Consider the following 14,759-nt stretch of genomic DNA (forward strand, 5'->3'; position numbering starts at 1 on the left):
CTAAGAACAGCTGTGTCCTTTAAAAAGAAAGCAATCAGCAAACAGAAAAGAGAATCAAAAATATATGATTGTTGAAAGTAAAAACTTTAGTAGACAAATGTTAAGAAAATGTTGCAGAAAATCCCTGCAATTGTAAAAGCAGAAAGGTAAAACTATGAGAAATGCAAGAGAAATGTTAAGTCATGGGGAATCGATCAGAGAGTAAACAAAGGAGAGAAAGTAAGTTTGGTGTGAAGGTGGCTAGAAGGACTAAGGCTTCCTTTTGGGAATATCTGGAGCCTTCCAGGACCAAACATTGGTCCTGGTATTCTGTTTCTCCCATCATCCGAGTTCTGTACCAGTCCCTCATCTACTTTTCTGTCCTACCCAAAGCCACACCATTCATTTTGGATAGCTCACATTACTGTTAGTATTAACTGTACTTTAAAATTTTTCATTGTGCTAAAAGACACACAATATAAGATTTATCATCTTAACCATGTTAACATATATAATTCAATAGTATTATTTTCCTCTTATTTTTACTTTTTCCTCTCTCTGTCTCTTTCTTCCTCCCTCCCTCTTTCTTTTCTTCATTTCTTCCTTTCCTTGGTGTTTGAACTCAGAGCTTTGCAATTACTAGGCAGGTACTCTTACTACCTGAACCACAACCCTAGTCCTGTTTGCTTTATTTTATTTTTTCAGCTAGGGTCTATGTTTACTTCCTGGGGCCAGCCTCAGATCACATGGCCTCCCATGTAGCTGGAATCACAGGATGCCTTTTCTTTTTTCCCTTTACCTAATTACCTTTGGGCCTCCAATATTATGTTGAATAGATATGGCGAGAGTGGGTATCCTTGCCTTGTTGATTTTGGAAGGAAAGATTTCAGTCTTTCATCATTGAGTACAAGGTTAGCTGTGGGACTTTGATATATTGCCCTCTTTATTCATAGATTGTTTTGTCATGAAAGTTCATTGAATGTTGTTCCATGAACAAAATTGAAATCATGTAGATTATGGTCTTCAGTCTGTTAATGTGGTATAGTAGTAACTGATTTTCATAGGCTGAATCATCTTTTCATTCTAGGAAGGTATACCATTTGGTCACAGTATATTATTCTCTTAATGTGCTATTGAGTTTGGTTTGCTAATATATTGTTAAGGACTTTTATATCAGATTCTTTAGGGATATTGGGTTGTCTGGCTTTGGTATCATGGTAATGCTCACTTTATTTTAATCAGAAAAATCTTAGTTTGGATCTATACTCACTAAATGTCCAGTTTTAAAAACAGAGAGTAAGCTTTACAGAAAGTGTGAAAAAAGTCTCAACCTGCTGGCTACTGAATGATTCTGTGCAATATCGAACCATGAGCAAAGTGGAACTCCAGCTCCCCCTTCAAAAATTCAGGTAGTTTCTCCCTGTGGCTCTCTCTCATGTTTAATGGTTGTCAGTTTAGTTGAGTGCTGTTAGCCATAACTTCTGTACCAGTTCCAATCTCACATAATTATAGTGAACTTAAAATCAAGCTGTGGCCGGGCACTGGTGGCTTACATCTGTAATCCTAGTAATCGTGAAGGCTGAGATCTAAGGATTGGAGTTCAAAGCCAACCCCAAGCAGGAAAGGCTGTGAGATGCTCATCTCCAATAAACTACTCAGAAAAAGCCAGAAGTGGTGCTTTGGCTCACATGGTAGAACACTAGACTTGAGCAAGAGAAGCTCAGGCACAAAAACCAAAACAAAACAAAGACCAGCTCTAATTATGAGGAATAAAGTAAAATATCCTCTAAAAATTGAGGTGGTGGGAAGCTATTTATCTTCTCTGTGTCTTAGTCTCCTCATCTACAGTGAGTACACAATACAAATGTTGCACAATGTTTGGGAGAAGGATGTTCATTACTAAAGAAGTGAAACTTCACTGTTAAGGACAGTTGTATTATTCTTCTTTTCCAAATGTAGTTGCTTAAAGATAGAAGCAATACTTCCTTTATGATTTGTACAATGCCAGCATATTTACCTTGAAACTTTCACAACTTGATTTTATTTATCCAGGTGAATAGGCCTGTTTTCTCATATTAGACTTCTAGTTCCATGATCAAGTAAATTTTCAATTTTGGGTCTCCAGCATTTATTCTTTGTGAGACTCATTTACACACCTTGTATCCAGCAATATTCACTGCCTGACATTCTGCTTTTTGCCAAGAGGGGCTTTTTTAAAATTGTCATTTGGTAGGAAGTGTTAAATTTGTAAGACTGAGAAATGACAGTATATGAAAGAACCACAGCTCACCGCAGAAGCTGTATATCTACTAATAACCTTGTTGGGTAGCTCCAAGCCCCCTTCTGGTAAATTTCCTATTGAAATTCTGGCTCATCAACTTCATATTTATTAGAAATAAGTTTTGGCAGGGAACATTGGACAGAAAACCTTCCCAGCACATTTAACATCTTGTCCTTAAATAAGAAATTGTACTTTTTTTTTTTTTAGAGGCTTGACTTTGCTAGATAATAAAATTATCATGGTGGAACAAGCCATAGAAATAATAAATACAGTAATTCTTCTTCTCTATTGTGTGGTTTTGCTATTCATAAATTTTAGGGCCTTAGATATTAGATACACTTACGTAAGACCTCACGAACGGTAATTATCTTTTGGCTAAAGAAAAAGCCCAAACGAATGCTAAGCTGCATTATCGCTTGGCTTCTGACATGAGCTGATAATCAGATTTTCTTGCTTAAATCCATGGTGCTTGAACAATGCTACCCACTGTCTGTGCTTCCCGATATTACCCTTAATTAGAAAGAACAGAAACACAAATCTGAATTATTTCAAAATCTGGTTTCCATGGTCAGTGGTTTGAAGGGCTTAACTTTATTATAAATAAACCTGGTTTTATTGGCTAATGAAATCTGAAATCTGAAGCTTAGGATGGGAGAGAGTGCTATGCTCTGACGTTTACACATCCAAATAGCCAACCTGAGCAAAGTGTTTTGTAAGAAATGATTTGATAATTTAATTATGACCCTTTTTGTCCCAGTCTGGATCCAACCCCCATTACAAAGGAGAACCTGGAGGGAACTTGAACTTATACTTTTTGGAGGAACAACATCTTCAGGTTTAGTAATATCCTTTTTTAATAGCTGCCAAGAAGATGATGCACTATTTTATATATTCTTCCAATTATTGTCATTTTTCTCCCCTCTGGACACGTTGGGGTACATAGCTATGTCTGGGAAGCTGTGACCTTTCATCAATGAACATATTCAGTGAATTATTCTCAAATATCTATAGTGGACTTTGTACAGTGTAGAAAAAGTTGTAGGCTGGTGTCTGAGCAAGGCAAATGATGACATGAGAGACCAGAGGTAGCTTTGTCATTTTCTGAGAGAGCTAACAATAGATAATGATGCCTGACCCTGTGTGAAAGCCTAATTAATAATGAAGTGGAAATTGTAACTTACAGCTAAGGCCCCTACATAGCAAGGAGACTTGCAATCCTGTATCACACAGATGGATCTCTTCTGTTTCTCTGGGGACGGTAGGGATCTAAGGGGCCCCAGTGTACCACTTGACTTAATTTATTTTCTGTTTAATGTGTTCTCTAAGATACTCTTTTGTTTTTATTTTCTATTTTCACTAATATTTTCTTCTCACCTGCTCCCTTTCTACATCTGTAAAAGGTACTTTTTGTACTTATTCCTGCTTCAACATTCACAGCAACAGGAATTACTCTTAAACCTTATATTCTAGCCAGGCATTAGTGGCTCATGTGTGAAATCCTAGCTACACAGGAGACAGAGATGCAGAGAATTGTAGTTCAAGGGAAATCTGGGCAGAAAAGGCTAGGGGGCTTCATCTCTAAAATCATCAGCTAAAAGCAGGGTTGGAGGCATGGCTCAAGTCATCTCAGCTATGGTAAGAAGTGATCGTCCAGGACAGAGATCTCCAAGTGACATCGGTGAGGAATTCAGACTTCTCAGGCTTAGGACATTTAACCTTGCCCATTTGAATGAGCAGTTAAGACTTAGCTGTTGAAAGCTGTTGAATAGTAGCAGAGAGAGGTCTGGGGAAAGGAGCAAAATGCAAGTCTGTCTCTCACTGTCTGTCTCTATGAGGGGTGTCCATATGATTCAGTTACACCGTATACATGTGTGGAACTCTATGACAAACCACCTTTGAACAACTAACATACTCTAACAAAAATGAATGCTAGAGAAAGGGGAGGGAAATGCATCATAAAATTCAATGCATACTCTACAAAATTAAGAAAATTGAGGGAAGGTGGGAGGGATAAGGAAGAATGATTAAGGGATGATATTGGTCAAGATGCATTGTATTCATAAACTGCTTTGTTGAATGGCAGCTCCTTTGCACAACTACTTAAAGGTCATAAATGAAAGAGATAATTCATGTAAAATTTTTAAAAAGGCTTGCACTGGGCAGTTGGGGCAAAGATGATTTTGGTGAATCGTTCTTCAGTACAACAACTGGAAATTAACAAAAATGTAGTGAGGTGATATATGTCAGGGAATACTAGTGGGATCAGGGAGAGAAATCAGAGATAATGAAGGAGATGGAACGCAGTCAAAACACTTTATGTACATAAAATGGAAGCATGAAGCTTCGTGAGATTAGTTTGAGAAGCAGGAAGGGAGGATGAGGGCGAGTGATAGAGGAGGTTGGTCTGATTCATGTTCACGCTCTACATATAAACAGGAAAAAATTGAACCCCCTTATGCAACTAACTGATTGTAAAAAATAAACAACAAAAGTTCATCTTATGATAAAAAAGACAGTCTGAAAAATTATACAGATATTATCAGGGCTGGGTCACAATTAATGGAACCTCAGGTAAAATGAAAATGTGAGCATTTAATGGTAATGAAATGTAAAGTTGTTTGCTTTAAAAATAGCTTAAAATTTAAAATGTGATAGGGGCAATAGCAGCATAAAGGTATCAATATGAACTGACAACTTGAAATAATATTTTGGTGTCATAATTCTATATACTTCAATAAATAATACTGTACTTTAATAATGTGATATCTTGATGATAAGGTGTTTCTCTAGTTGTTTTTTGCATTTTTTTCATTTTATAATTTGTCATAAATGTTTTTAGAAATACAACTTTAGCATGTATATTTTATAATATTTTTAAGACTGTAAACAGTTTTTAAAAGTTTTAACTTCTGGGAAAAATTATTTCTGTTGATTATTACTAAAAGTGATGAGTATTTTATAGGCTCTTAAGACAGGTTTGTGATGAATTATTTTGGAAGATAAATTTTAGTACATTTAGAGCTTTTTTTTTTCTGATAGTACTGAGTTTTGAACTTAGGGCCTCACCCTTGCTCTTCTGGCTTAACTGACTCTCTACCACTTGAACCACACCTCCAGCTTGACTTTTTGCTATTTATTTTGGAAATGGAATCTCTTGAACTTTTCTCCCCCAGGCTGGCTTTGAACTGTGATCTTCCAGATCTAAGTCTCCTGAGTAGCTAGGATTATAGGCTCTAAAGCTGATTTTTATTAAATAGAAGTTTTTCTAAAGATATTTAACCCTTCATACAAGTCAGTTTTGTGTGAATCAGAATTCAAGTTCAAAATTATGTGATGGATTTCCATTGCATAGTACTTTGATACTTCCAGTCATTTAAAAAAATGTTACCAGATACTGAAAGCAGCTTCACAATTTATATATAATTCTGAGCATCTGTTACACAGATCTGTTGAGGAAGACCTCCATGGTATAAGCTCCCAGAGAGAGAGAGAGAGAGAGAGAGAGAGAGAGAGAGAGAGAGAGAGAGAGAGAGAGAGAGAGAGAGAGAGAGAGAGAGAGAGATTGAGATTTATGTTCCTTACTCTAGTGGCAAGACAGAACATTTCTTTCAGATGTAATGTAGAAACTTTCATTAATTTCATACTGGGGAGAAACAGACCCCCTTATATTTCTTGTTCTAGCCCAGATAGCTGACTAAGGCAAAGTGGGAAAGTGGGGGCCATCTTCACCTGGAGTGAAATCAGCTTCCACGAACACAGCCTTCATTTTGAGCCCTCAGAAATACAGATGTCTAGACTGAGCAACAATAGCATGAGAACTCAGTTCAAGCTGTCTTATCAGAAAAGAAATTCAAAGCCAGGAGACAGATGCCTCATGGTGGTAAGGTAGCTGCAGTAGCCCTAACCTCTGCAATGTCTTAGAACTGCCATTCTGGAGATCTCAACAAAATCCTGTGATGCTCCACTAGTTCACAACTGCAATGCTTAGACTCAGTAGGATCTCATGTACTGATGGGATCAGAGAGGAGCCCATCACGTATGAGATATCTTTGTTTCACCTCAGTCCTATGAATCAAGAATTGAAGGAATATGGAGAGGCAAATGCTCCTGAAAGTAGAATTAAAAATGAAAAGTGACAGCGCTTCTTTCTAGTGGGGGTAGTAATAGGAGCTGTGGCATCCTTGGAAGTAGAATCAAACTTAGGGCAGGGGAAAGAACCAAAGCTTTACACAGAGAACATGTATCTCTGAACTACATTTGAATTTTCATAGATCAGATCACAATAAGCTTGGCAGTTTATTTTACTATAAATCTGTATTGAATATGGCTCAGTGGGAAAAAATTAAGAGCAGCCATCATGATGTTTGCATTAACTGAAATAGACAAAGCTGGCTGTAGAAGAAATGATAAATTTGCTCAACCTGTACATTTGGATCCTTGGGTTAAATGTATAGTACATGGCCATTCTCAATCACAATTTGATTGTCTGCTTGCAAATAATGGTGTTCCCAAAACAAATAAAACAAAACAAAATGAAGCCTTTCTGCTGTTGGTGAAACCCATCCTTCTGCTTATGGGCTGTGAGGGAGGTACAGTTCCATTCTCATGGGGATGAGGGTAGGTTTAGGAGCTCCCATTTCGTATCCTGTCCTTCCGTGTCCTCTAATTACAGTTGCTATGAGTGTCTCAAAGCCGTTTTCCCCTGCCCCTCCTTCCATAATGCCAAGAGAAAGAAAATACAATTTCATTGGTTACTGTACTTAGAATGGTTTCTAGGACCAAGCAAGAAAACCACAATGAGCTTGGCAAACAAACAATTGAAAAGTACAGGTGCTGGGAGTATGCAGAGCCCCAGAATCAACATGACTTGGAAGGAGAAGGGAGTTGGATAACAAAGAAAGGTGCTTTTCATTCAGAGAAATTTATTTCTTTCAAATATTTGAGATCTGCGGCCGATAGCACGTGAGGCCACTTGGCATTATTCCCCAACAAAGGAGAGTGCTGGGGGTAATGAGCAGATGCTGGAGCGGCTTGTGGCGTGAGGTGCGCCATTTGTCAAGATCAATATTTACCATTCTCGTATCTTTGTGGTCAACATTTGCTCTTCTTAAAAAAAAAAAAAAGAAAAGGAAAAGAAAAGGTGGGGGTTATGTTTTAAAATATCAAGCATAGGGTGGACTTCAGGCAGTGAATCAACCAAAAGCAACAAGAGAGGAGTCAAGAGCCCCTAATGATGAAATGCATACATATTTCAGGCCCATAACTTAGGCAATCCCTTCCCTATTTCTCATCGTTTCTGTTAAATCCTACCTCGATCACGGGCACAACTTGGATGTAACACTGCATCGATGGATGTAACACTGCATTTCTAAATAAATTTTAAAACATCAGTCAATTCTATGTAGTGCAACTCAATATAGAGCAATATCTTCATGTCTCATCTTTGAAAAATGGCGTTGGGACTAGGGTGACCAAGAGTAGAACATAGTGCTAACTACTTTATTTATTTGTTTAGTTTTGTGTAAATAGACTGGCTTTGCTACTTTCCTTCTCCTTATGCCTCTGCCTCCTGAATACCATGTCTGACTTGCCTTAGCTTTTTTTTTTTTTTGGCCAGTCCTGGGCCTTGGACTCAGGGCCTGAGCACTGTCCCTGGCTTCTTCCTGCTCAAGGCTAGCACTCTGCCACTTGAGCCACAGCGCCGCTTCTGGCCGTTTTCTGTATATGTGGTGCTGGGGAATCGAACCTAGGGCCTCGTGTATCCGAGGCAGGCACTCTTGCCACTAGGCTATATCCCCAGCCCATTGCCTTAGCTTTTGATACCTCAATTTCCCTTGTTTGTCATACTTCTAAGAGAGAAAGTCCTATAACATGACGGAGGGTGGGGATATACAGATGGTGGGTCATGACCAGCCATTTATTCTATAGAAGAATTTTGCACCTGATCTTAGATGAAAGTGTGCTCTGTATATTTAACGTGCATGGACAATCAGCTGGAAATCTAGGTGGAGACAACGAATCTCCACATCTACCAACTTCCAGGTGATCCTAATGACAGAGAGACATATATTGGGAAACAAGGAGTTACTCACAGCAGGTATTGATCACCTGGGTTGATTACTAACAGTGTACATATATGAGATACAATGGAAGATTTTCACTTTCATTTTAACATGCTCTCTAGATGATATTTATTTAGTTAGTTTTTCATTTATTTTTATTGTTATTATAAAGGTAATGTTCATTGCAACATTATTGACCATCGTGTAGATGTGGAACCAGCTCAGATAACCCTTAATAGATGAATGGATCAAGAAAATGTGGTATATATACACAATGGAATCCTATGCGCCTATCAGAAAGAATGACATTGTCCCATTCTTGAGGAAATGGAAAGACTTGGAAAAAATCATATTAAGTGAAGTGAGCCAGGCCCAAAGAAAGATAGGCTATATGTTTTCTCTCATTGGTAATAATTAGTATATGTCTAGGATAGGCCTGGCAGAAGACCATAATGGCTCAACAACTATGTACATATGAACACATAAGATGATGCTAAGTGAAATGAACTCCATGTTTTGAAAATAAGTGGTTTATCTTTGTTGTTGATATTTTCAACATACCATGTGAAATTCTGCCTTTTTCTTTTGTTTTTATTCCCCATGGTTCTACCCCTGATGTCACTGTAACTGATTCTGGTACTTTATTTTTTTATGTATATTTATTTTTATTTTATGTATATTTTATTGGAACTAGGGAAGGAAAGGGGAACATCAAAATGGAGAGATATAGGGTAAGAGGCGAACCAATGAAACAGCAATACTTACAAGATAATAATATATTGTAAGCCAACTGTACAACTTGTGGTGGGGAGAATTGGGGATGGAGGAATATAAGAGAAAAACAAGGGAGAAGGTTACCAGCTTAATAAGAAATGTACTCACTGCCTTACATATGAAACTCTAACCCCTCTGTACATTATTTTGACAATAAATAAATAAATTTAAAAAGTCATCTCTTGTTGATCTATTGTATTTCTAAAGTGCTTTGTTCAATGGCAACTCAAAACTATTTATGTATATCACTTGTTTCTGGAAGTAAGTGTTGAAGGTGACATGGATTACTTTTTTGCATAACAGATCAAATTTCATTTTGATATTTTTTTGTCTACTTTACAGCCCAGCCCTCATCATGGAAGAACACCTTTGCCCTGCACCAGATTTATTACTCACATGAAGAATTTTTCTGACTCTTATAAATTTAGTAACCTACGTTTTCTACAATTCCCAGGTAAAAAGAAACAACCTTAAAAAAATTGTTTCCCAGAGAAAGTGTGCTAACAATCATAAAGGCTCTATTGAAGAATACCCAAGTTATGCTCCAAAATGGCAATGAAAAATAAAATATAATGACTTTGGTTGTTGAGGCTGGCAAACCCAAAGGGTTTGTGTGATTGGAACCAGGGCTCTTACTATTATCATGACTTTATTTATTTTTCTTTCTTTTTTTTTGCCAGTCCTGGGCCTTGGACTCAGGGCCTGAGCACTGTCCCTGGCTTCTTTTTGTTCAAGGCTAGCACTCTGCCACTTGAGTCACAGCGCCACTTCTGGCCATTTTCTATATATGTGGTGCTGGGGAATTGAACCTAGGGCCTCATGTATACGGGGCAAGCACTCTTGCCACTAGGCCATATCCCCAGCCCCTATTTCATTTTTAATGTTGGCTTTATTCTGTGTTGGTTTAATTTTTAGGAAGGATGCAGTTATAGACATATAGGATTCTGAAAGCTTGGAATCTCAAAAGTAAAGATACTCTTCTCTTCCCTGCATTTGTAACAGTCTTCATCTCTTATCCAAGGGCTTTGATTGGCTAAGCACTATTAAGCTACTATATTTGTGAAAATTGAAGTACACCAGGCAGCCTGTTTTTGTAAGTGGTACTTACATTATACAATGAATGTGTGTGTGTGTGTGTGTGTGTGTGTGTGTGTGTGTGTATGTGGGAGAGGCAGACAGACACATAGACTGAGGTAGAGAAAGAGTGAAACAGGCAACAAAAGACAGTTATGGAGGGATGGTTTTCCAAAAAATAAATTGATACAGAGCAAGTGAAAGAGTGTCATTTTTGTATCAGGCTAAAGTGTGGTGTGGTTGTATAATCTTTTACACAATACTGGCATTATAGATTATTACAAATATCCTGGAATCATGCATAAACTCTATATGGAGGACTTGCCTTGACCTGAAAGGATGAATGAGTACACGAATCCAACTTATTCCCTGAGAGAAAGTGGAAATGTTAAAACAGTTCACAAAGCTGACAACTGCTATGCTTTTATTTTTTAGAAGGTTTTTTTTATTACTTAGTTCCTTATATTAATATGCTTGGATGTCAGGACTATTGATAGTTTTTGCTGATTTCATGACAGCTTCAATGTCCTGGGGTTAGATAATTTTAATGGAATCTCTCTGGAAACATGTTGGAATATACATTCAAACCTGTCTTTATTAAATAAATATAATATGCTTGAGAGTGGAATAAATTCACCTGGCTCCAAACATGAAAATAAAAATATGTACAGTGGACAGTTTTGACATCCCGTCTTCCCACTCCAATCTGCTTCATTTTTAATATTTTCTTAAGACTCTTTCAACACTTTCTCTGGGCAAATTTCTCTGAGAGTATGTGAGCAACTATATGTGTTCAGGTGAGCAGCAACCATCTGCACCTGGATGTGTCATCGAGCTCTTCCCACATTGGTGTGCCGAGAGCTTCCTTGTGATGTTTTTGCACAGCCCCAGAGAAATATATTTTACTAACTTATTTATCCAGATTCCTCAGATGGGCTCTCGTGCTCACCCCTCCTCCCATTTCCCAAGAACCAACACTTCTTTATCTTTATATCCATGGGTTCTATGTCCATATACAGACAGAATATACGGATCTTTATAACTTATCTATTATTGCCTAAAGAGCAAAACATGTATTTACATTGCACTTGCATTATATTAGGCATTGTTTTAAGTAATCTTGAGATTATTTAAAACATATGGGAGAGGCTGGGGATATGGCCTAGTGGCAAGAGTGCTTGCCTCTTATACATTGAAGCCCTTGGTTCGATTCCCCAGCACCACATATACAGAAAATGGCCAGAAGTGGCGCTGTAGCTCAAGTGGCAGAGTGCTAGCCTTGAGCAACAAGAAGCCAGGGACAGTGCTCAGGCCCTGAGTCCAAGGCCCAGGACTGGCAAAAAAAAAAAAAAACAAAAACAAAAAAAAACAAAAAAAAACCAAACCAAACAAACATATGGGAGGATGTGGGTAGAGTATATGCAAATAGTATGCATTTTCCATAATAAGGGACTTAGGCATCCTCAGATTTTGATGTCATAGGCAGAGTCTTAGAATAAGTCCCTGGTATATAAAAATGTATGGATTTTGTATTTTAGGGTCCTACTGGTATATATTAAAATGGATTTAGATCAATCCCATCTTGTTAGTGTTATAAATGGTCCAGCTAAGTCAGAACTATAGTTCTGACTATACATCCAGAGAATTGATGTTATTCAGTGAAAGAAAGTACCAACTTCTCTATTCTTTTCAAAATACAATGGAGGAATGGAGAAAACAATGATTATTATCACTATCCAGAAACATAGGAATTCAATGTTTAGTAAACCAGAATGTTTAAAGTTGAGATGATAGCTATAACTTAGACAAACATCATAGTTTAAGATTATATAATTTTCTCTGATAGATCTAAAGTCCTTGACTTTTGTCTGAAATTTGGAGACATGAAGTCTTCAGACATCCTGGGATTGAAGGAGCATTGGTGGATGGGAAAAGAAAGCAGGATCTCTTCAGAGATGAGAGACCATCTTGGTTGTAGGTAGCTCTCACCTTAGGACAAATGAGCAGCATTTTAGTTCTGGTAGCCACACTGGATAGAAACAGAGTCCTATAAGGAACACAAGGGATGGTGATTAGAATTCATGTGGAAGGAGAGAAGAGTCACAAGCAGGCTAGTTGCTAGGCAGTTGGAAACCATCACCATTTTATTTTCAGAAGAAAAACGATGAAATTTGTATGTACCAATGATTGAAGACAGTATTTAGGGGTCAAGATTGCAGGCAGGAAAAATCTTTTTGAGGCTCTTACAATCATCTGATTAAAAAAAAACAAGGACATGAAAATGTCAGTGAGGTTACAGGAAAAGGAATGGCTAAGGAGAGATATTTAGTGATGTTCACAGACATGATCATGAATGAAGATGAGAACTGAGAGAGAAGGCAAATTTGGGGGAGTGATTATGCATCCATGAAACCTCATTCAACAAAGGATTATTAAGCACCTACAGAATGCTTGGTACCGTGCAAAGTTTTAGAGATACAGAAGTAAGAAAGATAGGGTACATGCTGCCTTGAACTGTCTTTTGAGGAAGGCAGCAATTAATAAGCAAATAAAGAAATCACTAAGATTATCACAGACTATAATAAAAACTAGAACCTCTCTGTACATCACTTTGACAATAAATAAGAAAAAAAATTAAAAAATAAATAAAATTTAAAAAAGAAACAGAAGGTATGACTACAAATACAAAATTAGATGCCAAAGTGAATGTTTGTTCTGAATATTTAATCTCTATAAATGATAAACTTTAAAAAGCTGAAAAAAAAAACTAGAGAAACAGTAGAGTTTTCTCATGCCCCTTTATAATCACCTCTTTCTGAACTCCAGCCTTGATGATTTGCAAACTGTTTAATGCCATTCTAGTTTTGCAGGTTACAGAATGTAATAACAATGGACTCATATGATACGAAGTTTCCCAAACCGAGCTTCGTTCAGTTAGCAAAATGCACTTGAAACCTATCATGTAGAGTAATATGCATTGCATGGATTTAGCACTGTTTGTGTAGTTATCAGACGAAGAACATGAAGGGTTGTTTCAGTGTTTGGAAAGCTTTGTTGGAGCCTTTATTGCGGTGATCACAGTGTTGTATAATTTTCATTGTGACAAGGGCTACAAGTCTGCGTGTTTGATGAAACTCCTAGTTAAACACTAAAAAGTAAATTGTATGGTGTAAAGTTTACTTCAACAAATCTGATATTGGAGTATATCATGTATGGGAATTTAAAAGGTAATATGATAGATTAATGGAAGTAAGGAATAGAAGAGAGGTGGAGCTTGCATTATTTTCTGAGTTGGGGAATTACTTGGTGAAGACCATCAATTTTAGAGAAAGAAACAGAGTAGACTAAGACTGTTCATTGATTCAGTCACAAAGTCTAGATTCCTTTCTTGAGCAGGCTAGGTCTTCTGATCTTATCCTGAAAATGATTCCTTCTAGGTGCTGTCTCTTGACTCCTGATTTCTTAAATAACTACAGTGGTATATCCTTGAAATCTCTCCAGTTTCTTGCTCTCAGGAAGAAACAAAATGTTGTCATATTGTAAAAAATAACCATAAAATTGTTTCTTGGATGTTTGTTCCTTAAAATGTGTTTCCCCTCTTACTCAGTCTTGATTTAGCCCATGGGAGATGGCTTATTGCTGCCTGTACTGAGTCTACAGGTAATTTGAATCATCTGACTTTTTTTTTTTAAATAACAGAATAAATATACTACCTAGCCATACTGGCCAATGAAAAGGGTTACTATGGATCCTCAGGAGAGACTTTTGTTGGAGTTTCTGGAGTTGTTGGAGTTTTTTATCCTATCCTCAGTGGATTGTCACCTCTCATTTTTCTTTCCTGGATTTTATCATGAGGTTCAATGCAAGGACCAGTATAATAGTCGAAGTAGTTTTCAGAAGCCCTGTCTAGCCCACAGTTTTACCTGTACACTCCACGTCTCCTGTAACATTCTGGACTCTGCAGCAGAAAGCCACCACTCTACATTTACTTAAATTACAAGTAGGAAATTTCATATTTTTGCTAAGAATAAAGTAAACCTAAATGGCATCAGCGATAGAGAAAATGGAGGAGTACAAAGCTAAGCCTGGTTTTTCATTCGTTGAGCAGATAGCAAAGGTGATCATTGTGTCTAATAGCTCCGCACAGACACGCTCAACTAGGCAAATTTCAAGAATTCTTATTTGTTTGTGACCTAGAATGATGGTCTGAACTGAAGAAAAAACATCATGGAGTCTTAAGGAAGTGATAAGGAATTGTTGGAAGTGGAAAAAGACCACCAGGAGAAGGGAGAGACTGAAACTCAGTAAGATGAAAAAGCTTAACGTTTGGTCTCAGAGCACTGAAGTACAAAGAGGTTGTGTAACTTTCTCAAGGTGTAACACAACTAGTTGGTGGTTAACTTGGGGATTTCAGACTTAAAAGTTGAACTCCAGGCTGGTCACTTGTCACCTCCTAGCTTGTTAGCATCTGGCCTTGCCCTTCCTTTCCAAGGCAGAGTGAAACTCAGCTCACACACAGTTCTCTAGAAAATAGTCACGAAGGTTAGAAAGCCCCATGTTCTATAGATCCCTGAGATTTTCCTGGAGAA

General features: G+C 37.5%; 1 protein-coding gene across 1 annotated transcript in view; it reads left to right on the forward strand.

Moving 5' to 3' along the window:
- The window catches only part of C1H12orf42 (chromosome 1 C12orf42 homolog), a 101,723-nt gene that overhangs the window by 48,939 nt on the left and 38,025 nt on the right, over positions 1-14,759 (forward strand). The window contains exon 3 of the mRNA XM_048357056.1: positions 9,439-9,550. Coding sequence (XP_048213013.1) covers positions 9,439-9,550 — 112 coding nt within the window. The remainder of the gene's footprint in view (positions 1-9,438; positions 9,551-14,759) is intronic.

The sequence above is a fragment of the Perognathus longimembris genome, chromosome 1 (genome assembly GCF_023159225.1).
Source record: "Perognathus longimembris pacificus isolate PPM17 chromosome 1, ASM2315922v1, whole genome shotgun sequence".
NCBI lineage: Eukaryota > Metazoa > Chordata > Mammalia > Rodentia > Heteromyidae > Perognathus > Perognathus longimembris.